Here is a 26,107-nt window from a genome sequence, read left to right as displayed (position 1 = left end):
CTAGAAGCTTTTATGAACTTAAAATGTATATAGTGGATTTCCAGACACTCTGGCAGGTATAAAGAGTGATTTTGTAATGAGAGCAACAAATAATGACAAATATAAACGAGAAAAGTCAAACAATATATTTGTAACAGCAGCAAACATCTAATCCAGCAGTTATTACTTGTGTTGAAGAAAAAAAATCAGGAAGCAGAAAGTTGAATAGAGAGGTGGGAAATGAATGGATGTGCAAAGCAATATGTCTTAAAATTGGGGAGGGGGGAGTAATGGAATTGGTAAGTATATGGGAAAAATGAATAGGCATATCCATTTCCCCATCTGCAGTCTGAAATGGATACTATGAACAGATCAACTCTCAGGGCCAAATGAAGGTCTCCCACTGTTCTTTCCTAGGGCAAGGAAAGGCCAAACATGTGTAGCTTAACATCTATATTTCAGACAGCACAAAACAATTAGTTAAGGGCCCCAGAAATAGCTAGAAATGTGTTTTGGATAAAGCTACACAAGTATGTTTGAGACACAGGAACCTAACTGACCCATGACAGCTGAAGAGCTCATCTTTATGGAGAATTGAAGTTCATTGGGTCATCATGGATACAACTGTGGTGAGCCATTCACACAGGAAATCATGCAAACTGAGTGCCATTTTGCGAGACAATTTCTTAAAGTTGGGAGGAAAAGACTTGACTGTCTCCTAAAGTTCACAGCTCAACAAACCATGTGATGAAAGCTTATCTACAACGTCTGAATCAGAAATAAAATAAATTGTGACAAAATTCCATAATGATTATGGTGCTTATGGAAACTTAAAATATAAGTAGAAGGTGTTTTTTCTGTTTACCAAGTCATTTTTCCTTGTATCTATTCCAATACTTATATTTAATACCAACACTTGGAAGTAATAATACTTTCATTGATAATTAAGTTCATTGCAAATTTCATATTACAAATCTTGTGAGTCACATAAAATGTGAGGTATTTGATAATCACTTTTTACTTTCATGATCCACAGTAACAACCCTGGGTGAAAAAAACAAGCCTTTTAATAAAACAACAACAAGCAGCTGTGGGCAAGTCCACATAGGGATCACCAAACGTAGTGGTCAAACACAAATCAAAGAACATGAGAGACACTGCAGGCTGGGTGAGTCAGAAAAATCAGCAGTAGCAGAACATGTTATAAACCAACCTGGGCATAAAATGCTATTTGAAAACACTGAAATTCTGGTCCAAGCCAACAACTATCAGGTCAAAATGTACAGGGAAGCCATTGAAATGCATAAACACCGGGACAAGAAGAACAACAAAAATCTATGGATGTCACCGTGAAAGTCTTTGACTTCACAAGTATTGCTTGTTCTTATTAAGTAATTAAAAGTTTTGAAAAGTGTAATTAGAGTCCATGGAGACCATTCATGACAAGTTATGACTCCTGAAAAGATATATGAACATAACAGCCTGTAATAAGAGCAAACTTATGCCAGCATCTTAGATCTGGCATGGCAAACAATCCAGGCAAGCAAAAATGTCCCTTCAGCCTCTCCCCATGACGCTCTTGCAAAATAAATCAGGCTGCTATATTTCTAACACTTTCAAAAGATTTACAATAACAGGGACTCAGAAGGGATGGGCAAATCTGCAGTTTCAAGTTCTCTCCATTTCTCATTTTTCCAGTTTGAGATTTTTCTCATCCTGGTACTTCACTAATTTGTCTTTTTTAAAAATGACTAAGGGCCAAAACAGACAGCCCTGAAGAGGTGGCTTGAAGCTGCCGCTTCCAAAGAAGGACTGGGCTGTGGTGAGCACACATCGTAGCCCCAATCTGCCTTATAGCCAGTGCTGCACTTCAATGTAAGTAGCAAGAGTCTAATGCCCACTACCAAAAATGGAGTGGCTCCATTGATGAGACACAAGGGAGAGCCCTCCAAGAAACTATTGTTTTGCTACAGCATCTTTGTACTAACACATTTTGCACCCTAAGAAGTACCAAGAGTTTCTGAAAGAACCTGATTTGTGGAGCCATTTTAATTTGCTTTACATCTTACCTTGGGGACTGAAACAACATCTACTGAACAATCTAGACTAGATCTAGGCATGTGACATGCATCCTTGTTGGTCCTAATAGCACTCCCTGCAGCTTTTCAAACCATTAGGAGTCCTACCCAAAATATAAACTCAATATTTAATGGTATTTAGACATTATTTTAAAAACTTATTGTTTCAGTAGGCCATTGGTTGAATTAATATTTTATTCCCTTCTGATTTATTCCTAAAACAGTCAAAGTGATGTACAAAAGCAAAATATAAAATAATCATGTAATTACATATTAATACAAATAAGAAAACAGCAGAATTCAGTAAATGAAATCCAAATACTATGTTATATTGTTTTTCCTTATTTTAACATTTGATGTTTGGATGCCTTGGTTGTTTTAGAAATAAAACAGAGAGGCAAGAAGTATATCCAAACAAATTTATTAGTGCAAATTTCTATGAGAACCATGCTTACACTAAGAATAGTGGAACTTTGGTCTCTCTAAAACTTTCATCAGGTCATCTTTCAGTCATTAATCTTTCCCCATATGTTCACATTCACCTCCTATCTTGTATGACCTCCACTACCCACAAATTCCACCTTTTCACAACTTCACTGGTGACGACTGGCAAAAAAATGTAAAGGCCCAGGAGGGAAAAAAAAGAAAATTTCAGGGGGAGAAGTCAACCCCTTTTATTCTGAAGCCTTTTTTCTTGAACAAATTCAGAAATAATAATTAAAAAAAACTCTTGGCTTATGGAAAGTTCATTTTGCAGTTAGGAATGCTATGTTTAAAGTAAGTTCTCCATAAATTTACTCCCCTCACCACAAATTATTTCTGATAGATATAATTAAGAGAAATAAAACAACACACTATCTACGTAAAACAACATACACTATTTGGCCATTGAAATTCCTGGTCTTGGTATCCTTTTTTTCAATTCCTTCTATAGGCAAGAACACACTGTATCTGTTTGACACTATAGTAGACTAGAGGAGACCAAATAATTTTCTCTGATTAACTAATGCTGTTTGTATTGATTTTTTGCCTGCTCCAAAAGGAGTGGCAAAATCAAAGAGATTCCTTACAGTTCATAACTTAGAAGTTCAGTTTGTAAAACAAAACTAAAAATTTAAAAGGGAAATTCCATTTGTAAATCTTATTTGAATAAAATATATTTTTAATATACCAAACATGATAATTTCATGCAAACATAATTATACAATGGTATTATATGTATATAATTCATTTTATGTTCCTGAAATAACAATGCACTATGCAATCTGTAAAGGATGATAATATTATTTTATTTTTCATTCCCCCCAAACCTTTTTTTTTTTTGGGGGGGGGGGTGTCTGGGAAAAACAGAGGAAAATTTTCCCCAAAAAAACTTCAGAATTTCCAGAAATGTTACATCTTTTCTTATGATTCCTGGATCATGGCTGCTTCTGACAAATAGTCAATGAGATAAGGTCACTTTACAGATAATTTCTCAGGTTTCTTGAAAACTGAATGCCATTGTTGTTACAGATCTAAAGAAAGAGCTTCTAAAGTAGAGGTACTTACAATACGAGGAATTTCCATTCCAAAACTTTGCAAATGGAAATTAAACAACTGTATGTTGTTTGTATAAGTTGAATTTTTTTAAAAAAAAACACAGAATTGATTAGTAGTCATTATTACAAAGTTTAAAATATTCTTAAGACAGCCACCTGTAAGCGATTTTCTGTGTTGTTACCAACTGTATGGTTTTACAGATGAAGTGAGCAGTCTAAATACAAATAAATAGTCTTGTAAGTTTAATAGACACTGCCAAACACTACAATTATGAGACAATCTTAGATCAAAGGAACCACAGCATGATGTTTCATGATATGAAGCTGAGCATTTTACAGAGAAACTTTATTTTATGGAAAGTACTTTGCACAGGTAGCACACACCCAGAATACAAAAACTACTTGTTGCTTCTCTCCCTTACAGAAAAAAGAGTGATGCAATTTGCATCAAGCAAAAGGACAAGTAAGTCATGGAATAATAAGCAGCTACTGTCTATCTCTGAAGATAAGAAACAGTGCCCCCATTAAGTATCAAATGCTGTGGTTGCCTCTTAGACTTTCAATCAATCATTTGCTTGAACTGGAGCCTCTTTGTGTTTTTCACACTGTGGGCTTTGGCACTACAAATACGTTCCTATGTCAAAAAGCTTAGTTACCCATGGCAACAAGATTTTAAGGGACTCTACTTTTAATGAGAGGCTACTATGAATCTAAAAATTATGTTTAAATAGCATCTGCCAGCCTGTTTCAGGGCAGATAAAGTATTTTGGCAACTTGTTCTTGGCTTTAATAAAAGGCTCAGAACCTCACACCACATGCCATTCTGTGCCTATCTGCCTTTATCGACTGAAGGCTTTCTATGTCACCATACTTTACAGAATAGCTTGCAAAGCAAATATATACTGTATTTTCTGGTGTACAAGACTACTTTTTAACCCAGGAAAATCTTCTCAAAAGTCGGGGGTCGTCTTATACACCGAGTGTCATATTATAGGGCAGGTACTGAAACTTCTGAGCTGGACTGGAGAATCTGCAGTCGCCACATATGGTGGGGGGAGCTCAAAAACGGCCACGGCCGCATCCCCGCTATATGGAGCGATCATATGAAAGCAGCTACTGCTCTGATAGTCTTGGAGACAGGGAGCACTGGGCAGGCAGGGAGAACTGACCAATCCAAGCAGGCTTTGATTACAACAAGGTTTCCTGCTAAGTACCTGCATGTCATAAGCATTTGAATTTAAATTACCATATTAAAATTAAATCTGATGTTTTTTTAATTTTTATTTGATGTGCATTGGAAGAGGGGTAGTCTTATACGGTGAGTACATCCCAAACTCTATATTTTAACTGGAAAAGTTGGGGGTCGTCTTATATGCCCAGTCGTCTTATACACCGGAAAATACGGGTATATACAATAAAAGAGGTCAGCACTACAACATATAAAAACAGCATGAAAATAAGGAGCAACAATAATAGCTTGTGGCTAGTGAGACGAGACAGTCTTGGATGTGTAATATGCAGGTAAGATAGCATGAATTCTGTAACTCATTTACTCTAGCAATGAATAGTAATAGATTCTAATACTTAATTATCCCAGCCTTAAAGAATAAGCTGTGGATGAATGATGAGGGATGGTCAACTGTTGAGGCAAACTGATAGTTTAGGTTCAGCCTTGATCATCCTTGCCAATCATTATCCCCAGTGCTCTGACCTCCCTGCAGCACCATTTTCTATGGGGGGGGGGTATTATGTCTGTGGCTAGTTTCAAGTCCCAGCTGATTCCCCTGAAATAAAGGGTGTACATCTCAACAGACCATTCCTACTTGTCACTTATCTTCCGAGCTAACAGATCCAACTCTCCACTTCCTCAATGTTGCTTTAGACAGAGGCTATGATTTTTCTACTCTCAACTGCTATAATGCTTGCTGTTTACTAGTCTCGGGTCATTTTTGCTGTTTGCTTGTGCCAACATGTGCCTTGCACTAGACCTGCACATGACCCATTGGTGCCAACACTGAGTGGTTCCTATCTGTCACTGCCAAGGAAAGATAAATGTACCTACAGCCAGACCATCTAAATAATAGTAGGCAGAATAGAACCTATATGTATGAGGAATCACTGGAACTATATAGAAAATGAGCTTTGGCTCCTGCTTTAAAATTTATTTGTCTACTTTTCATATATATTTGAATTAGGTATATATTGGATATAGTTGTAAACATTTGTTTTTCTCAAGGGAAGGAAAACAATGCCTCTTTTGGTGCTACAAAAGCCATCTCCAAGTCATTTGTGGAAGAAAAGGGGTCAACTCACAAACATTTTCAACCAACTTGGGTGGGGTAATACCATCCCAGTCATATGTGATCCTAGCAACAAAACTAGAAAGTGAGAGTAATATGTGTAAAAGGTAAGATTCATGCAAACATTTCACTGAAGCCATTCACAGAAAAACGTTTTCCACAAGGATAACATCTAAAATGTTCCGTATTTGAGCTGCATATACATCTGAGGAAATCCACCCTGCCAAAATTATACCATACATAACTTCATGATACAGCCCATGATTTATTTCTAAAGGCTTGTACAACATAAGCCCTGTCCCTGTTTATGCATAAGCCACTGTGGGAATCCCAAACAGCCAATGTTTACAACCCTTTCCGCTTCTGTATAAGGCCCACCCACGATCATCAATGTAAGGGCATGGCTAGGAGAAAAGGTCTGCATCATTCTATCTGCAGTTCTCATGTCAGTTCTTCAAGAGTAACATCTAACTGGATGTGCAGCAGAACCATTGTGTAATCCTGTGTGTTACTCAAAGTGAACTGCTGGACAAGAGCAAACCTACTGAGCTATTGCTACCAAACCCATCCAACAACATTGCAGATATGGGTGACAAAGGTATGGGGATACAAAACTGAAGGAAGCAGAGGGATTTGTGGATTCAAAAAAGAAGGCAGCTGAGAATGTAGAACAAAGATGGTGTAAGGCAGAGGGAGTGAGAAAACAATATGCTGTTGTAAACAGAGAAGAAATGGATGGTACTACTAAACTACAACACTAATCACTATCTGGTAGAATACTAACAAGATTCTAACAAATGTACTGTAAAGAGAAGCAAAAGTGAGTCATTCAAAAGGACCAGTGATGGTACAAAATAGGAAATACTTTTTATAGAATCATAGAATTGTAGAGTTGGAAAAGACCACAAGGGCCATCCAGTCCAACCCCATTCTGCCATGCAGGAACTCTCAATCAAAGCATCCCCGACAGATAGTCATCCAGCCTCTGTTTAAAGACCTCCAAGGAAAGAGACTCCACTACACTCCGAGGGAGTTTGTTCCACTGTCAAACAGCCTTTACTGTCACAGAATCATAGAAGTGCAGAGTTGGAAGAGACCACAAGGGTCATCCAGTCCAACCCCCTGCCATGCAGGAATCCTCCATCAAAGCATCCCAGGAAGTTCCTCCTAATGTTGAGGTGGAATCTCTTTTCCTGGAGCTTGCATCCATTGCTCCGGGTCCCGTTCTCTGGAGCAGCAGAAAACAAGCTTGCTCCCTCCTCAATATGACAAGTTTCAATACTTATTTTGAGTGATTAATGTCATAAATTACTGCAAATATAAAACTGATCACCAGAGCAATTTCAATTGCATACCATGTTCTTAGAGGTGCTACTAGAATCACACATGTTAATATCAGCCAACTATGTAGTCATGTACTCTTTGGTAGTATATATTTATGTACTTTCCTACAAGACGATGTAAACTGAGCTTAGAGATATTTATTGATTGATTGATTGATTGGATTTATATCCCTGCCTTTCTCCCAAATGAGATTCAAGGCAGAAACACATAATAGAAGGTTGAAATAAATTAAGTATCCAAGGGATATTTAGGAGATTACCAAAAGGTAAACATTTGTCATATCCATCTGTGTAGTTCAGTCAACCCATAAGTGAAAGCACACTCATGGCATTTGTTGATTTAGGAAACATACTACAATTAGGTAGGAATAATTCATTCTAAATTATATCAAAAGGAACAAAATTTTGTAATTTTTAAGCGTATGAGATCAGATTTTTCATGACAACATATTACAGTTAAAATCAAGTTAAGTCCTTGATTCATAATGCCTTGTTGGGTATGACTTCTTTTCTCTACCTTCAACACTGCCAACAGTTTGTTTCTTGATTAAGTGGAATCTGTATGAATAAATTTAAATAAATTTATATTATCATTTACATCAGTGACTTTCTTTAAGCCTATGAATGTTGATTATGACCAGTAAACCCCTATACAGTTCAGGACCATTTCAATGATTGCATCTCCCTGCATGAGCACGCTCAAGCTCTAAGATCTTCAAGTAAGACCCTTTTCTCTGCCCCACTGCCTTCTTAGGCTTTTTTTGGTGGAAACAAGTGAGATGATACTTTTGATGTCTGCTCCCAGATTTTGGAACTGCTTTCATAGGGAGGCTAGGGTGGCACTGTCCATGCTTTTCTTCTGCAAGTAAAACCTTTCCAATTCTAAAATAGGCTTTAGTAATTCATTATGATGGGCTTTCAATGAGGTGCTGTGTTGTGTTGATTTTTTAATATTGTTTTCAATGAAAAATAGTTTTAACTCTGCAGTTTTTTTTAAAAAAAACATGTTTTTGTATGGTTTTTAATCTGTACTGGTTTTAATAATTTGTTAGCTACCTTGGTTCAACTATTAGGGAGGAGGGAGAATATAAATGAATAAAATAAAGAAACTTTATACTATCTGGTGTTTTTTTCTTGCTGAAAATAGGTTGAACAGCCTTTTAGAAGCCTCAAGGTGCAGCAATTAACTTTTCAAACAGGCTGGGCATACATGCCACACTATTTAGCATTTTAAAATACTGTTTTTCAATTCATACATAGGGGGACTCCCAAATGCTTCGGGGTTTTTTGTTTGTTTGCTAGCATTTTTGGCAGCCCATGACACACCCAGATTTCAGGCAGAAAATCAGTCCCTAAACTTGCCATAGTTGCCCACTCCTGATTTACAGTAATTTTAATCCTTTTCATTATAACTCAAGTCTGAGCAAGTGAACTATACTTAAATAATCAAATTATCAAATACACACACACAGACACACACACAGACACACACACACACTTCCACAGAGAAATGTTAGATATGCGCTGAAGCTATTTAGAACACTGTCTATGCTATAGGACATAGTCAATTCCAAAAAATGATTTCAGCAAGGGTACAAGAAACTTAATTTAACTTATTCATTGAAATTATGGTGATGACCTATAAAACCCTATATGGCTCAGGTCCAAGCTATTTGGCAAACTCTAACTCCCTATATGAGCCAGCCCAGGCTCTGAGATCCTCAGAGGAGGCATTTCTTTCCATCCCACCACCATCACAGGTACGACTGGTGGGGACACAAGAGAGGGCCTTTTCTGTGGTTGCCCCTACACTCCAGAACTCCCTGCCCAGGGAGGCCAGGATGGCTCCTTCTTTGTTATCCTTCTGCCAGCAGGCTAAGACCTACTTGTTTAAACAGGCTTTTAAAACAGAAAGGTCTTAAGGCAGGTGGTGGGTACTGTTATATTGTTTTAATGTATTTAAAGCATTTTAATCTTTTAAACTGGATTTTAGTATTGAATTTGTTTTAATTATCATAGCAATTTAATTCCATTTTAATATACTATTTTTGTATGTTTTTAACTGCATGGTGTTTTTTTAATGTTGTAAGTCGCCCTGATTCCCAGCCTTGGAAGAAGCGCAGGATATAAATAAACATAATAATAATTATAATAATAATTCATGTTGTTAGATGGCTTCAAGTCATTTTAACTTGTGGCAATCCTAAGGCAAATCTTGCAAAGTTTTGCCTTTCTCTTCCTCCGAGGCTTAGAGAATATGACTTGTCCAGGGTCACCCAGTGATTTCCATGGCCAAGCGGGAATTAGAACCCTGGTCTCCAGAGTCTTCGTCCAGTGCTGAAATCACTACATCATGCTGACTCTCACTTATTCCTAGGTTTGATTATATTACTGTAAAGGTACATTATAATAAATCAATAGTCTCTCTTGGAAAGAATTTGAAGAATGAGATTCCTCCTTTGTGTATAATGGTCTTTCAAGGTGGTCACATAATTCTTTATGGGAATTTCAGAGTACAAAACAAATGGCCAAGCAAAACACACTGCATGCTTTAGTCTGTGTATAGTTGCATATTAAAGTTTTCATGCATTACAACATATTAGCTGTATGTTTACCGGTAGCACAAATGGAAATAGCTGTAGACTAGAAAGTGGCTTCAGGCATTAAGTGTTGCATTTTGTAAGCCTGGCATCTATTGTTGGCTGAAAAGACAGACACATCAGAACAAGACTGATAAGAGATATAACTAAGAAAAAACATTTTCTTGAAATCTTATTCCTATTTATATCTTATGTCAGCTAAGGGATTAAAACTATACTACCACTGTTGTCTCACATATCTATCTTGAAAGAGCTTTCTTATCTTTCTTGGAAGATGTTGTTTCATAGAGTATTATGTAAACACACTACAGCTAAAAGATGAAACCTGAATAGGTTGATATAAACTGACAAACTTACGATTGTTATAACTGTAGGAAACCAGTACAAAATTAATTTATGAGGGTTTCAAATGTTTTAAAAAGTTGACCTTGTGAATTGATTTTGAATTGCTGTACTGCATCTGTTGCAATATATAGTGAAGCTTGTTAAGATTTATGCTTTATATTAGTTTATTTTGGGGGCATCTGATCAGATTCAAAGGAAAAGAACATCCCTGAGTGTAAAAATGCCAAGCTTCTTTCAAGTGCACACCTTTTCAGTGCTGACCATACAAGGCTGTTACACATTCCTTGGTCATCAGCATATATACCACTGTGAAATGGTTCATAGGTGCTTTTATAGGATGGATTCCCTTCTTCAACATCTCTAAAAGTTTTACTCTTCGTGTATTCATTTCATCAAGCTGACAACCAAAAAAATTATAGCAAAAGCAATTACCATATTTGCAAGAGTGGCGATTTAACAATTGCACAAAACAACTTAGGAATTTTCAGTAGACAGGAGCAAGTATTTTAGAAAGCCTTGAGTGGTATACATAATGCATAGGCTGATTCCTTGTATTTTAAAGCACTCAGGGCATTAGTACTATATATAGGCAAAAATTCATATGCATGGAATTATGCCTCTGGCATCAGTGGTGTCCTGCAACTTAAGCAAACCAAGGCATGATGCAAGTGCACATCTAGCCATAAGAAATGGTTGTAGAAATGAAAAACTATTATTGCCTCCCCTCTGAAAACTATCTGTCAGATCTCAAGATTCATCAAATTGCATAAGTTATTGTTGATTTAGGTAAGATTTGTGAAATTTTATAATCCATAAATTATTGTTGATTTAGAGAACAGTATCATAGTTTTTGAACATGCATTCACTTTAAATTAGAGGTAGCAAATTAAGAACATCAGAATGAAACCTAGTGAACATTTTTAGATATAAGTCCTTGTTTTCAGAACTGTGGTTTAGGGAGAAAGAAATTAACATTGAAGCCCAATGCCCCTCCCACATCCATCATCTCTCCTACTTTTGCAAAGTGGCTTTACCCCCTAGATCCTTGTATATTTCAATCACCCCCTATTTGAAATGGGAAACTGGGTTAAAGCTATTTTACTAAGAAAGATCTTAAACCACAGTATGACCCTCATTTAAGGCCCTGCTTAATATTTAATTGCAATTCCCAGTCTCAAATGTATCACAGAACTGTGGTTTAAAAACATAAACATCAAAGCATGAAAGCCAAAGCATAATGAGAAAAGCATATCAAGGGAGAAAATATGGCTTGATAAACTATGGGAATGTTTAATTCTGCTGAAAACTACAAAATTACATCTTGTTATATTTACATCTAATATTATACCAACCGGACTGCTCAGATCACACACAACTGTATCTGTACCTCAGGCTGCTATCTTGTCATAATTATTGGCACCCAGTATCATGAAAATCTAAGTACCACTATGAGTTGTACTCAATAGTTTCTACTTCTACAGTAACTGGAAAAGAATCTGAAAGCCATGACTAAATGCCCCGTCCCAAAGTCTTGTTGAGTTAGAGAAGTACTCAGTAGTGTCCCTCCTCTGATTAGCCACTAGCTGAATGTGTAGGGACACAGGTTTTTTGTGATCCCCCAACTCCTCTACAGTCACCCAACTGTTCCAGAAGACTAGGGAACCTGGAAGCAGTGCAGGTGATGCTATAAGGAGAGCTGGAAGAGAACTGGCAAAAATCCCTTCAAATCCCACTGACAGATCCAAACCTCTGTTGAATCAAAGAACCTTCTATCAGAGAAGGAATACCATTGGATACAATTCTCATTCAGCAAATCTTAGGATTGGACTATTAACCCCTGCTTTCTTATTCCATTTTACTTAATGAAGAAGGAAGAAATACAACAACAGTAACCAAAAAAGCCATATTAGTAATATTTTTACACATTTTAAATTGTCTAAATGGCTCTTTCTGGAAGGCAGGGAAGACATGGAATAATGTTTCAACAGTCCCAGCACTCACAGTCCATAATAGGGATCCTTCATTTTTCTAGCAATGCATTTTTCAGTATACATCTAGCAATAGCAATAGCAAGTACACTTCTATACCACTTATTAGTGAACTAGCACTCCCTAAGGGGTTTACAACGTGTAAGCCAATTGCCTCCTACAAGCTGGGTACTAATTTTACTGACCTATGAAAGGATGGAAGGCTGAGTAGACCTTGGAGCCCTTCTCTAAGATCGCACTTACAACATGTGGCTGCAATACTGGCATTTAACCACTGTACCACCAGGGCTACCTACATCTAAGTCTCCAGCATGCCAACATTGAAAGGTATTTCTAAAAATACAATTTCTATGGTGTTTGCCTATGATTCTGAAATGATTATTTAAAGATGTTTCCCTTATTAATGCAATAATCAGCTAAGATAAAATGTGAGCTTTACCCATACATCAGTTTTGTGGATGTGATGTTATGGTATCAGTTGATGATTTCATGGATCTGTGTATTTCCCATCCTCTTAAGAGATATCACTTGTGCTCTAGACAAAGCCGAGGGGAGTGCAAAGCTAATATTTTCGTAATGCTGATTTGCAGCTGAAACCAGATCCAAGCACTACATGAAAACTTTGGAGAAAACTGGAATTTAAAAACAGCTGTGGTTGAACTGCAATGTGTGCCCCTTCAAGCAAATGTCAATAGCAAAGTCAGGAATTCCTATATCTGTAATTCATAGTGCATCCCTATCTTCTTCTTCTTCTGTCAGACAATGCTTAATATTGTCTGTAATATTTTATTTCAGTACCCTAAGAAATTCCTACATCATGGAGGCACACAGTGACATATTAATGGGATTTTTCATATATATGTTTATATTTACTCTACTTCTGTTTACCAGTGGAATATACCTCAAATGCAAAACACTGTATTATACATGATAAATCTAATTTTCTATTAAACTGAGAAACAGATGATTACCAATAGAGGAAGGAATAAAAATGATGATAATAATAACATGGGGTGTGTGTGTGTTGGTTTTAACATATTTTGGGAAGTGACTGAGCTATAGAGTCCAGGGAAAAATGGATTTCCCATTTCAATGGAAACTTTCACCTCTCAAAAATTATACAAGAACAAGCAAAAACTATTGGCAGTTAATATTTCCCCCTAAAAATGTTAAATCTAATTATTTTTATACTCTTGTTTGACCTCTCTAGGAGTAAGGTTATGAACAGAACTTTGGCACTATGTGAAACAGAACTAAAGCTAATAATATATTGCTGAAGTTTGGAAAATTTCAATGTCCTGTAGTTCAAATATATTTGCTATTTCTAAGATCTCATGTATAAAGAAAGAAATCCATAACAAAAAGCATTATGCTTAGGAGAAAAAATAGCAAATTCTCAAATTTGAAACTAGATTGTTTAAAAGCTACATGACATACCTTTATCACATGATGCTTCCCATGCAGTGACGGTATCTTAAACATTTGGCACCAGTATGTTGTGTCTTTGTCTGGTATAGGCACCTGTCTTAATAAAAGGAAAAGAGGAGGCTAATATAATATAAAAGTGTCATTTTTGTTCCTTGCATATTCAGTAAAAAAAACTGTACCGATTTTGACAAGAAAAGCAAAACCCAAAGTAACTTACGTCTTGGTTCGTCAAGTCAAAATATGGCAGAGATGGAGAGATAATAGCATTCTTCTCAGGGTTCAGTAAACGAAGACTCTTTGTCCCTCGAGTTGCACCATGGTAATTTTGACTTCCTTCTCTGAAGTCTTTGTCATGGTATGCCCATATCACCCTCACTGTGCTCTCCTAGAAAAGAGAAACTTGCTGATGAGGCACGTAAGAAGGACTATAAACTTATCATCACTGCTCATCAGAGGAAATTTTCCTTCTGTATGTATCTGTATTTCTACAAGATCATTGTTAAGATTCTGAAAATACTTTCAATGATGTTTCCAGGCTCCAAGTAGCATGTACAGTAGGAGGTTTATCCTATTATTACATTAGCAGTGCTAAAATTATACATAACAGGTTCTCTGCCAAAGCATATCTTAAAGCCCCAAATTACTCTACATTGAAATCTTATACATGTCTATATTTCCAGATGTTAACATTTCAATAGGCCTTGCTGTGAGGTAAGAAGTTGTAGGTGTTCCTCCTAACTCACACACCACTTTTCTATATATCCTCCACTTGCATTGTCAGACAAAATCATTCAGGCACCCTCCTTTGCCTATTCTGAGTTCTGTGATAAAGCACCTCATCCCACAATAGGGTGCTCCTTCTCTGGGTGGGGGGTTGACGGTGGGGGAACTTGATTAATTTTATTACTTTAAAGCTTTGATTTATATTACATTTTTAGAGTACATCATTTGATAAAGTTTTAATATATCTATGATATTCTCCATTTTGTTGACTGAATGGCTGATTGATTGAAGGGTTAAGTAACCCAAAGGCATTAATTAATTAATTAATTAATTAAATAACATAAACCAGCTATTTGCATTATAAATATTTAAAATGGTCTCCAAACATATCTACAGCATAACTGTCATATAATAATTTTAAAATATACTGAGGACAATATAGTGAGGAAGTATAAAAGAGCCCAAAGAAGCAGCACCATACCTACATTGCATCTTCATTCACAGTTGCTATTAGGGCTTGAATTAAGCATTATGTTAAGCACACTTAAAGTATGCTTGATACAAGCTATTTTATCTATTTCAGACACATTGGCTGTGTAAGACTATAAACAAAAATTCATAGAGTTGGATCCAGGCTAACCTGTGTCCCACTGACTTTCATGGTTCTGCTACATGACTGAGACTGGATAAAATGCCATGTTTGCAGAGGATGGTCTTAACCTTTTCTTCTCCCCTCCCCCTCCCCTATAATTTCCTCAGTTGTTGTTTGCCCTTGAAGATTTACCATATCTTCAGGGAAAACAGCAGTGGGATCAGGGATTTTCAGCAAGAAACTGTCAAAGAGACAAAAGAATAAAGCCTTCATGCTCCAAACACTTTGCTGTTTCTGAAATCATCTAGCTGGCACTCAACATAAGTATTTAAAGAAAAAAAGATGGAAAAAGCACAACATGTAATTTGACCCTCTGGCATCATCCAATTATCAAATGAAAAGAATTTTACTTTTGCATGAAAATTTCTCCTTACTCTCTTCTAGCCATAGGTAAGATTGTGTCCGATTTATTTTTAACTGCTTTACCTAAAGTGCACCTTCTAGACTCAAACACAGAAACAAATGCACTAAGATGCCCATACATTTCTGAACTAGCAATGAGTTTACCACCATGTGAACAAGAATACACAGTGTACAGTTCTAAAATACATGGAAATACAATTTAGTCAGTGAGTGCAGGCATACAAGAATGCATTAGAAAAATGCATATAAAATAGTTGTGCATTTGTGTACAGGAAAACAGGCACTTACAGAACAATGAGAGAACAGACTTGAAGGTGAAAGAGATTAAGCTTGACCAATCCACCTACCCTTCTTTCCCTCCATGCCCTCCATATCATCAAAATCTATTCTAGGGGATCCCTAAATCATGTGTAACAGACTTAGAGATTGTATTGGGAATTTCAAATGGAATGGGGAAACCACATTACCAGTAGTGTTTCTTCCTTAGGAAGAACCACTGGACGTAACACTCAATGAATTGCAAGTGATCAGATGTACCGATGTAGCACGGATCATGCAATACAGTGTAATTAGCACAATGGATTAACAATTAATCTGAGAATGAGAGAGTCACAAATAACTTTATTTTTCACAAACTATTTTATTCAATTCTAATTTCTCTCCCTCCGTCTTTCTTTCCAAACCAAGTTAACTACCTTACTGTTATATAATTTGTAAATCAATGACTTATAATTAGCCACTTTACCGTTATACTCTTGTCATTGGGATCACAAGTGTGAAGCTTCCGACTGAATACTAGAATCGTATGGGTACTATTTTCCATGGCATACTCCAGATGGTAATCCTGCTGTGAGTCTTTTTTCAGTGTTCTGTCAGCATTTGTAAAATAATCCTGTTGAAGACAGAAACCAAAACATTATCCTGCTGGGTTTCTTTTAAATGTTCTGAACTCTAAGCCTTTGCATTTTCCTGGAAAGAAATGTAAAAATATGTTGCAATATTTTAAGCAATTCTTAGTAATTAACAGTAAGAAATCTGAAATTTAGGCACAATTTTCTTCACTGTTTGTATAGTACTTATCCGATTACCTTCTAAAAAGTCAGTGAGATGTGAGAAAGGACTAATAAAATTATATAACCACAATAGCATTAGTGGGAATACAGTTGTTCTGAGTCTTCAAGTCGTTTTTGATTTATGACAACCTTAAAGTGACCCTATCATAGGATTTTCTTGCAATATTTGCTCAAAAAGTGTTTGCCTTTGCCTTCCTCTGAGGCTGAGTGTGACTTGCCAAGGTCACCCAGTGAGTTTCCATGGATGAACCTGGATTCAAACCTGAGTCTCCAACACTCAAACCATTATATAGTACCACTCTAGCTCTTTTATACCACACAGGTTCAGTATAGATAGCAAAATTCTGCTTCACGCATAAAAGCAAACTTAAGAATATATTGCATTACCTCTAACATACCACAGAGGAAAACTGGGACAGCAGAGTTGCTATGCCAAGGTAGCAAAGGCTATTAATGTGGAAGAATGCACAAGCCAGGAGAGGCTGCAGTAGCTTCCTTTTGCCTGAGTCTACAGGAAAGGTCATGGCTCTCCCCTCCCCTCCCCTCCCCTCCACTATCCTGAATTCACTAAATGCAAACTATTTGTGTACTTTGAACTTATTTTGCAGAAACTAAAGCAAGCTGGGGACAAAAGGAGAAAGTGGGGAGAGTATAAACACTTTAAAGCAGTTAAAAAAAAGGGGACAGCAGAGGATTACTTGGGACTGTCCCTGCTAAGTTGGTAGTTGGTATTGGAGAGATGATATTTGCATTCATGAGCTAAAAGGAGACCTATTTTGAATTTGCTCTGCAATATCCTATTAATCATTAAACTCTAATAATCAGACAATGTACTAACCTGTACATTAACCAACTTCCAGAAGCACACCTATTTCTCAAATGCCTGAATTTGATCTATTTTCTAAAATCATCAAGAAATATTTGTACCTCAATCCTAAATCTCTTTTCTTAGTTCCCATGAAACTTATTTCACAGTGTGCTTAATCGCCGGGGAGCAAGTGAGCCAGCTTTTCTACCACTAATTCACTTACTCTCTGAGAGAAATATTAAACAGAAACATGATATTGTTGTATATGTTCTTCACATAGGAAACCCCAGGAATGTTTTAGTGATTTTCTGAGGAAAGATTATCCTAGTTCTCAACATAGCAGAAGTATGATTTAATGCATAAGATACATCTGTAATGTAGTGTCATTAACCTCTTCACCTCTGAATTCTTTGTCATAACATGCAGCTGGCTTTCTGGTTCTGTCCTTGCTCTCTGGATCATCCCATAACTCCACTTATTACCTTAAAACCAACTTTGATAATCATTCAAAACTACATTAGAGATCAGCCAACAACACAATTTGTCCTATTAGCTTTCTAGGTCCTTCATGCATTTGTTTCCCATTTTGCTAAGAATAAGATTGCCAGTTCCTGGCCCAGAGATTGTGTTTATGTACCTAATGCAGACATCTTATATATCAAGGGTGGAAAACATGTGGCCCTCCAGATGGTGTTGGACTGCAACTGAGCTCCCATCAGCCCTTGCCAGCATAACCAGTGCAGAAGAATGGGGTGTTGTACTCTGACAAGAGACAGAGGGCCACATATTTACCATCTCTAGTATACATGCATTCTTAAAACTGACAGTGAATTCAATGGGAGTTAAGAAATCAGGAGAAGATTAGGATTAGGAATGGCAACTATGAAATATCCTAAAATGCAAATATGTGCAACTAAACACTAAAGTGAGGATTGTTTAAGCCATTGTAATTCCCATCACCATGTATGGGTGTGAGAGCTGGATGGTGAAGAAAGCTGTTACAAAGAAGAGCAACTAATTTAAGGTGTGGTGCATGAGAAAAGTTCTGCAGATACCATGGACATCTAAAAAGACCAACAAATGGGTCCTGGAACAAATAAGATCTGAACTCTAGAAGCCAGGTTGGCTAAATTGAGGCTCTCATATTTTAGACATATCATGGGAAGACATGATGAATTAGAAAAGATGATAATGCTTGGAAAGACAGAAGTCAATAGGAAGAGAGGAAAACCACATGCTAGATGGATGGACTCAGTCAAAGAGGACATGGCCCTAAGTTTTCAGGAGTTGAGCAGGACCATGGAGGATAGAATATCTTGGAGATGCCTCGTTCACAGGGTCTGAAGAGGTCAAAGTCAATTTGTGGACAGTTAACAACAGCAACAAAAAAAATTGCCGACTTAATAATCTGAGCCACTGAACTAAGTGTCATTTAATTGTTGCATCTTATATGTTACCTTCCCTCTGCTGATCTCAAGGCAATATAAATGCCTTTCCCATTTAATCTTCACAATACTATAATACTGTAGTGCTATGATACAGTTCAGACTCCAAGAGAGTGAAGCCATCCAGTAAACTTAATGTCTCAGTGGGGAGGGAAGACTACATTCTGGATCTCTGCTGAAATCACTATGCAACATTGACATCACGTACCACACAGCCCCATTCTTCCAGCAAGTATTTATTTTTTAATACACACACACACATACACATCATTATGATTCATATAAAGGTATAAAGTAAATGTGGGCAGGGGAAATGGCCCAAATAAACAACCACAAAAACTCAAAAAAACTCAGAAAGACAATTAACAATATGGAACTACAACAAAACAGGTATAATTCAGTGAAAAACTTGTCCAGCTTGTGAGAAGCATTGGATAAAGTATCAATGGAACATTAATATTTAGTTATTTCTGCCACCTTCCCACCTTTCCAGTTTACATTAGTTTGAATGATACATTTGTCACCCATGCTATAGGTATTCACTTGCTGCTGTGGGTTATGTGCATCTCTGATTTCCCCTAGCAAAGGAACAACAGATTGTGTGGCTATACATCATATCAGCATTGTATAAAACCCTGCAATCTGTTCCTACAACATTGGTAAAATATATATGAGTGGGAGAGCTATGGTGATGACACACAAACATGTGAGCTCAAAGTAATTTGTTAATAGGACCTTAGATCCTTTCTGGTCACAGAGTGAATGATGTGCTACTTGTCATAGATTTCTGATCTCTGTGTTACAGTATAACAAATCTTAACATGTTTGGTGGCAATGACTGAAATGAGCATTTTTTTTAAAAAAATACCACAAGCAAGTATTAGTGGGTAGATGGAATCAAACAATTATGTGCCTTTCAGTCGCTGGGAGTAATTTAGAAATTGAAGCAACACATGGTAAGTTGATTTTATGTATCATAAAAGATGTGGTATATAATTTCCTGCAGATGAAGGCATTAATGATGAATTGCTCCTCACAAGCTCTTGACCCTGCTCTCATTCTCTCAAAAGGCATTTGCAGATGATATAGTTTCTGATGAGTGCTATACAAAATCGCAGGGGGAGTAATTTCTTATGGAGGTAGAAAAAAAGATGTAAAAAAGCCTGTTTTATCCTTAAAGAATGTAAGCACAGCTGCACAAGAAACCTTGAGTATGGGGAAACACAGCTGTCATTGTATGCTTGAACAGGTGTTTATATGGAGAAGAGCTGCTCAGGCATTTGACAACCTACAAGATATTTTCCTTTTCCCTTTAGTAAATGAGAAATGTTCATTTAGGCTGTAAACCACAAAGAATCACAAGTTAATTTGGTAGCCTGATTATACAATTGAATCAGTACATGTGGGCCATTATGCTTGTTAGGTGTTTGTTATATTACAAGTAAGAGGTTGTCACTGACAGCTGTCATTCATATCATAGAATCTGATTGTTATGGGCACATGTTGGGATTGGATGAACAATACTCACAACACTGAGACTCTTGCTGGATCAGACCAAAACCAATCTGGTCCCACATCCTGTTTTCACAATGCTGATGGGAAGTGACAAACAAGACATAAGGGCAACAGCATCTTTATAGTCATGTTCCCACTTATAATTTACAATCTTTGCAGAAACACTAACATGGTAAAGCAATGTATTTGAGAATTGAAACAATATATTTGAGAATTCAGCCTCAAATATATACTACCCAGCTTTGAAAAACTGAGAAATATTCTTCAAAACATTCCATTTTAATAGACCTATATTTTAGAGTAGTCCTTAACAATTAATATAGTCACAAACTATCATCACATCCTGTTAAAATGTGATGAATCACACACATCTAGAAAGACTTAAATTTGTGGCATATATGAAGACAGAAATGTATCTAGTAGAGAATGCACTAGCCAAACTTATAATGGGGACTATAATGTCTGACCTAGTTGCACTTTTCTGACCCAGTTGCTCTAAATACTGATGCATTTCCAAGGCTAATTGAAAGCAGTAGTTTTAATGTTCAAAGCGTTCTACAGGTCTGGACCCCAGTGTTTGACAGACACGTTTCTCATCATTAATCTGCCCATTCCTTGAGATCTTTCTTTGAGCATTTCCTCAGAGGGCAGTAACATAGGAAAGGATCCTCCAGTGGTGACATCCCTGCCTGTGAAAATCTCTCCACAGACGCACCAACCAAGTTAAGATGTATCCATTTTACAAGGGAATAAGGGATGGGATGGGATTGACTAACATTCAAATATCAGCTTTAGGGCCCACTGATTATTCGTGTACTTGAGAGAACTGTTGGCTTATATTTTGTTGTCATTAACTACTTTCAAGTTGACTTCAATCTATGGTGAACCTATGAATGAGAAACCTCCAGGTCACGCCATCACCAACCATCCTGATCATGGTCGTGGCTTCTCAGATTAAATTTATCCATCTGGAATGCAGTCTTCCTCTTTTCCTATTGCCCTTAACTTTACCAAGCATTATACAGTAGTCTTTTCTAGTGAGTCCTTTCTTCTCATGATATAGCTAAAATACAACAACCTCAGCCCTCTTGACCATTTGCTATTCTAATCTCAGTGCTGAGACAGTACAATGGCTTCCTATCAGACACAATATATGACCATGTCTCTATGTGCCCAAGACCAACACCCAAACAGATACTTAAAGATGCACTTATTTCCCAAAGTGACCCAAAATCATGAAATGCTTCCAGACAAGCACCAGCTGAACTATAAAATGTGTGCCACACTGACATCTTCTCCTTTGCTGTCCTTGTTTTCTAGACATATCTTTTCTGCTGATGAGGTGAGTCCCTTGAAAAAATAACTTATGGTTATCTTGACTATTTCCTGGCCTTTTCTCTAAAGCATCCCTAAATTAACTGCATGGGTTACATCTGACTAACCAATATTCTTTATTCAGAATACTGGCTAATGAGCAAGGGTTGTAAAGCATACAGGACTTCTCAAGTACTAATGAAGAGCTATTCACAAAAGGATTTATGCCCCAAGTAAAGACGATTTTTGTGTAAGAGTTCAGCAGAAGGGTTTTACAATGCAACCTTCTTGTATAACTTGCACAAAACAAGCATTCATAATGAAGGATTACTCTCTGCAAAATTGATCTCTCAGCCACTACTTGCTGCGGGTGGGGATGCACAATTCCAGATGGGGGTAGAGATCAAGGCCCACAACTGGGCAGGAAAATGCATGCTGTGTCAATTCATGAGCACAAAAGAGAGACAAGGAGTGTTTGCTGGATTTTAAAAGTAAGATGCAAAACTTTGAGCTGCCTTGAGCACTCTCATGGCAAGCAATGAGCTGGAAAACTTACTTGGGCAATATTGCAAGGGCAATCTGACCACAGGCATGAAGAGACTGAGCAATTTCTCTGAGGCAGCACCCACCCTTACTCCATCAGGCATCTTTGCTTCACTGCACTGAGATGTATGTGCAGGTTTTTTCCCTGGCCTTAAACCTATTCAAAATAATCTCACCAGTCGGCAGCTACATGGTGACCAGTGGCCTAAAAATATGCCCATGATTAGCTATATAGCAGCACTTCACAGTTCTATATAAACTTTCCCCCCTTAGCTCCACTCTCACTCTTTTCTTTTTTCCCATCCCTCACAGAAGAGCTATTAGGCATGCTTGAGAGACCCCTCTTATTTAGACATGAGCCTTGCACTTTCCAAATAGTTAGTGCTGGGTTCCCACTCTAATCTCTGAACTCCTGGAATGCTTGGCCACTAATGCATCAGTCCCCGCTCACTCTCCCTTCAGCCACACTTTTAAAGAATGTGTCAGCCCTTTGTAAAGTTCTTTTTTGTCTTTCTGTCTCCTTAACATAATTGCACCCTTCAACCTGATTGATTTGTTTACAAGGAGGTAATAAAAAAGTCTTTCAAGTTGTGTTCCATCATGCCAGATACTGAAGCAAAAGCCCCAGGTAAAACACAAATGGTCACTTTAAGAGTCCCAGAGAGAAAGATGATCTTAACAGATGTTTTTTAAGAAGTGTTTGTGATCTAATAATGTGTGTGTTTGCTTATGTGTGTGTTTTTCATAGCAATATGTAGATATTCTTTCACCTAAAGTTCACCCCTTCCAGTGTAATATTTTGTATCAGCCTTTCTCATTTGTCAATATAAGCCTTGCTTTTAACAACACACCTAGTTGCCAAAGGTGACTAGGAATTCAATGCAGGCGGGTCAGTAAGCTGATGAAGGAGGTCTGCTTTCCTCCATCCTCCTGCATAAACTCACTTGATTTGTGTGATGCTTGTAGAAGAAGTAAAGTCTCTATCTCACAGCATGAATATTCAGGGGAAGGGCAAAGAGAATCAGAGTGATCTGTCCACCTTTGCTAGTCCACTGGTTAGAAGTCATTGTTTTTGTGCTGAGGGGCTAACCTGTACATCTTTTCCAACAAAGGCAGCATAGAAATACAGACACCTAGCCTCTTGCTCAGCTTGTAAAAATTCTGCAGGCTAAATTCACTTTTTATTTACAAGGATTGTGTTTGTTTTTAACAAGGCTAATCTATCATCACATTGACAGAAGCAAAATAGATTTATTTCACAATGCATACAAATGGCAAGCTCCTATCTTTTCTTTTCTTTTTCTTCTTTTTTTTTGCATGAAACTATATAAAGCATGTATTGTCATGGCACTGAAAAAACAACTATTGGGATATTTTTTTTACTGATATTATTTTATGTTCCTTGATTTAATATTAGAACAACAGACACACATGCATAACTCAATGAAAACATGATTTAATTGGCTGTCCTGATAAGGTTATTTGGGATCTTATTGTGAACAGCCACACTGAGGTATATCTTGATGCACACTTAAGACCCATCTAATTCTGTGTTGCACTGTAGCCAATGACTTTCAGATACCAGTTACACAACAATTAAAGCCAAACATTCAGAAGATCTAAAATGTAGTATCTATGTCATAGGTAAATATTGTCACTTTTGAATATTAATGCCAACATAATTTTACCAATGCTGCTCACTAAGCAATTGCAGTCAAGCTATAAAAAAATGGCAATTTTACAACATTCTCATGTGGGCATCCACTATTTGTATGAGTCCATCTGTTTCTGCTCTTCAAGAAGACTTGAAAACATTTACCATCTTATTTTAATCTTTGTAATTAGGCACAATAATATCAGTGTAGTACTGTATGAGATTTCTTCTCATTAAGTCTGCTTTTGTGGGACATAGTAAGAGCTAAAGTAAGAGTAAAACTGAAAGATTTGAAAACTCTTCCCCCCCCTCCCCCAATCATATTTTCAGTGGCAAAATCACCATTATACACTTGCTCCAACTCACTTTGTAAAGTGTAATACCTTTCTTAAAGCTAGAATCCTACACCTACTTAGCACACAGTAAGCCCTGGCCCTACTATGAAAAAGAGCCTCATAGACTTGTATTGTAGCAATGCAAAGTCTGTTTCAGCACAAAAAGTACAAAAGACGTCTTGTGGTTTTTTCAAGAGCAGCAGATTTGTCTTAGCAGGAACTTTTATGGAACACAATCCATTTCCTTGGATATTTTTCTGTGCAACAGCCTTACATCTTATACCCATTTCCCTATGAATAAGTCCTGTTGAATTCTTTGGTGTTGCTTTCAACTTGTTCAGTGATCTCTTGCAGACCAAAGATTATGCAAAAACAGAGTTTCTTTGATACTGATACTACTTTGGCCTAAATTCAGTTTACTAATCCCACTAGAGTAAGTCAATTAAACCAATTGTTGTTGCTTGTTGTTAATTCCTGTCAAATTGACATTGACTTATGGGGACCTATGAATGGAAGACCTCTAAGAAATCCAGTCATCAACTGCCCTGTTCAGATTTTGCAGACTCAGGGCCATGACTTCCTTGATTGAGGGGCTTGACAGACCACCCCAAAGGGGCGGTGGGATATTGCCCCTTTCCTAGCTGGATTGGGGCCATGGCAACCTCATGCTGCGGCACTGATTCAGCATTTTGAGGGCACAGAAAGGAGCTGTCCGGGAATGCTGCCTTCCAACACAAACACTCATGCAGCTGATAAGAGCCTGCTGGGCAAGATAAACACGCCAAGCTGCCAGCAGTAATTCCTCCTCAATGCCAAACGATGTCCAATAGAATAAGCCACTAGCCAGTCCAAAGTTCAGGATTACAGAGAGCCACAGTACCAGTCCAGTCTGAGGCCAAGAGTACCAGAGGGTTGTCAAATGTCCGGTCTGAGGTCAAGGATTCAAAGGCAGTCAAGAGTCTAGGAAGCCAGGAGCCAGATCAAGCAGCATTCCCTAATGATAACTATTAGCCTCTGGCAAGAGAGCTCAATGTGTGCCAGGTGCCTTATATCTAGCTCCCTTATCACAGCTACTGACTGCTTAATGAGCGTTTCTCAGCAAACCTCTTGGAACGGCGAGGGCATGCCCTTTCTGATCTCCTTTGGCTAAAGGTAGGAACGTCAATGCTCTGCTGCTTTGTGTCTCCCAAGTCTGGCCCTTCTACTGGGGCAAGGCAGGGCTGCTGAGCCACAGGCTCCACTGGAGAAGACCCCAGAGAACTAGGGTCTGGCTGAGCCCAAACCACTGGGGCTGGGAGAGCAGACCTGGGGCCTGGCAGGGCAGAACTGGGGCCTGGCACAGCCTCAGGTTCCTCCTGCACCTGAGGAGCTGAGTCCTCTGAGTCCTCCTCCGAGTTCTCTTCGTGGCTGGCCATGACAGGAGCCACAAAAAGTGGCTCCTTTTTGCACCCTGAAAAAGGCATCACAGCTGCAGCAGCATGTCTATATGACACTCCTTCAGCAATGTGTCGTATGGATTCAACACAGGAGGAGCGCCATGATGCCACATGCTGTATGAAGCAGCGCACGGCATTATGGCACCCTAGGGGCAGAGTCACGGTATGTGTCATCTGGATGCAATGCCCTGATTTTGTCCCCAGGCCAGCCTTTCAATCAGGTCTGTACAGGGCCTGAGTCTATCCACCTGTAATGGGCTCTTCCTCTTTTCACACTGCCATCCACCTTGCCAAACATTATTGCATTTTCTAATGAGTCATGTCTGCTCGTGATATGTCCAAAGTATGACAGTCTGGTTAGTCAGCTTGGCTTCTAGGGAGAGTTCTGGCTTGATTTGCTCTACTGACTTATCACTCAGTACTTCATTCAATGAATGCACTCTAATTTGGACTAATAATTGGATTTAGGCCCTAGTATTCATATGCAGCTTTGGATCAAGATTAACATACAAAGCTAGGTGGACAAAAATTTTAATCTGGTATAAACTTCTAGTCTTCCTATGCTGTGGTAAACTTTTACTTTCATTTATGAGCATTCTATGGGGAGACATTGTCATGGAATTTTTCTGAGCGCTAAATCTTCTATA

At 37.8% G+C, this 26,107-nt stretch overlaps 1 protein-coding gene across 1 annotated transcript in view; it reads right to left on the bottom strand.

Annotated features, from left to right (window-relative positions):
- The window catches only part of MOXD1 (monooxygenase DBH like 1), a 59,920-nt gene that overhangs the window by 25,164 nt on the left and 8,649 nt on the right, over positions 1-26,107 (bottom strand). Inside the window, exons 2-4 of the mRNA XM_042445278.1 lie at positions 16,083-16,229; positions 13,817-13,984; positions 13,609-13,692 (exon numbers count right to left, since the gene is read on the bottom strand). Coding sequence (XP_042301212.1) covers positions 13,609-13,692; positions 13,817-13,984; positions 16,083-16,229 — 399 coding nt within the window. The remainder of the gene's footprint in view (positions 1-13,608; positions 13,693-13,816; positions 13,985-16,082; positions 16,230-26,107) is intronic.

This window comes from Sceloporus undulatus, chromosome 1 (genome assembly GCF_019175285.1).
Source record: "Sceloporus undulatus isolate JIND9_A2432 ecotype Alabama chromosome 1, SceUnd_v1.1, whole genome shotgun sequence".
NCBI classification, from domain to species: Eukaryota; Metazoa; Chordata; class Lepidosauria; order Squamata; family Phrynosomatidae; genus Sceloporus; species Sceloporus undulatus.
Note: the sequence above shows the minus strand (reverse complement) of the source record. Positions and strands in the feature narration are given on the sequence as shown.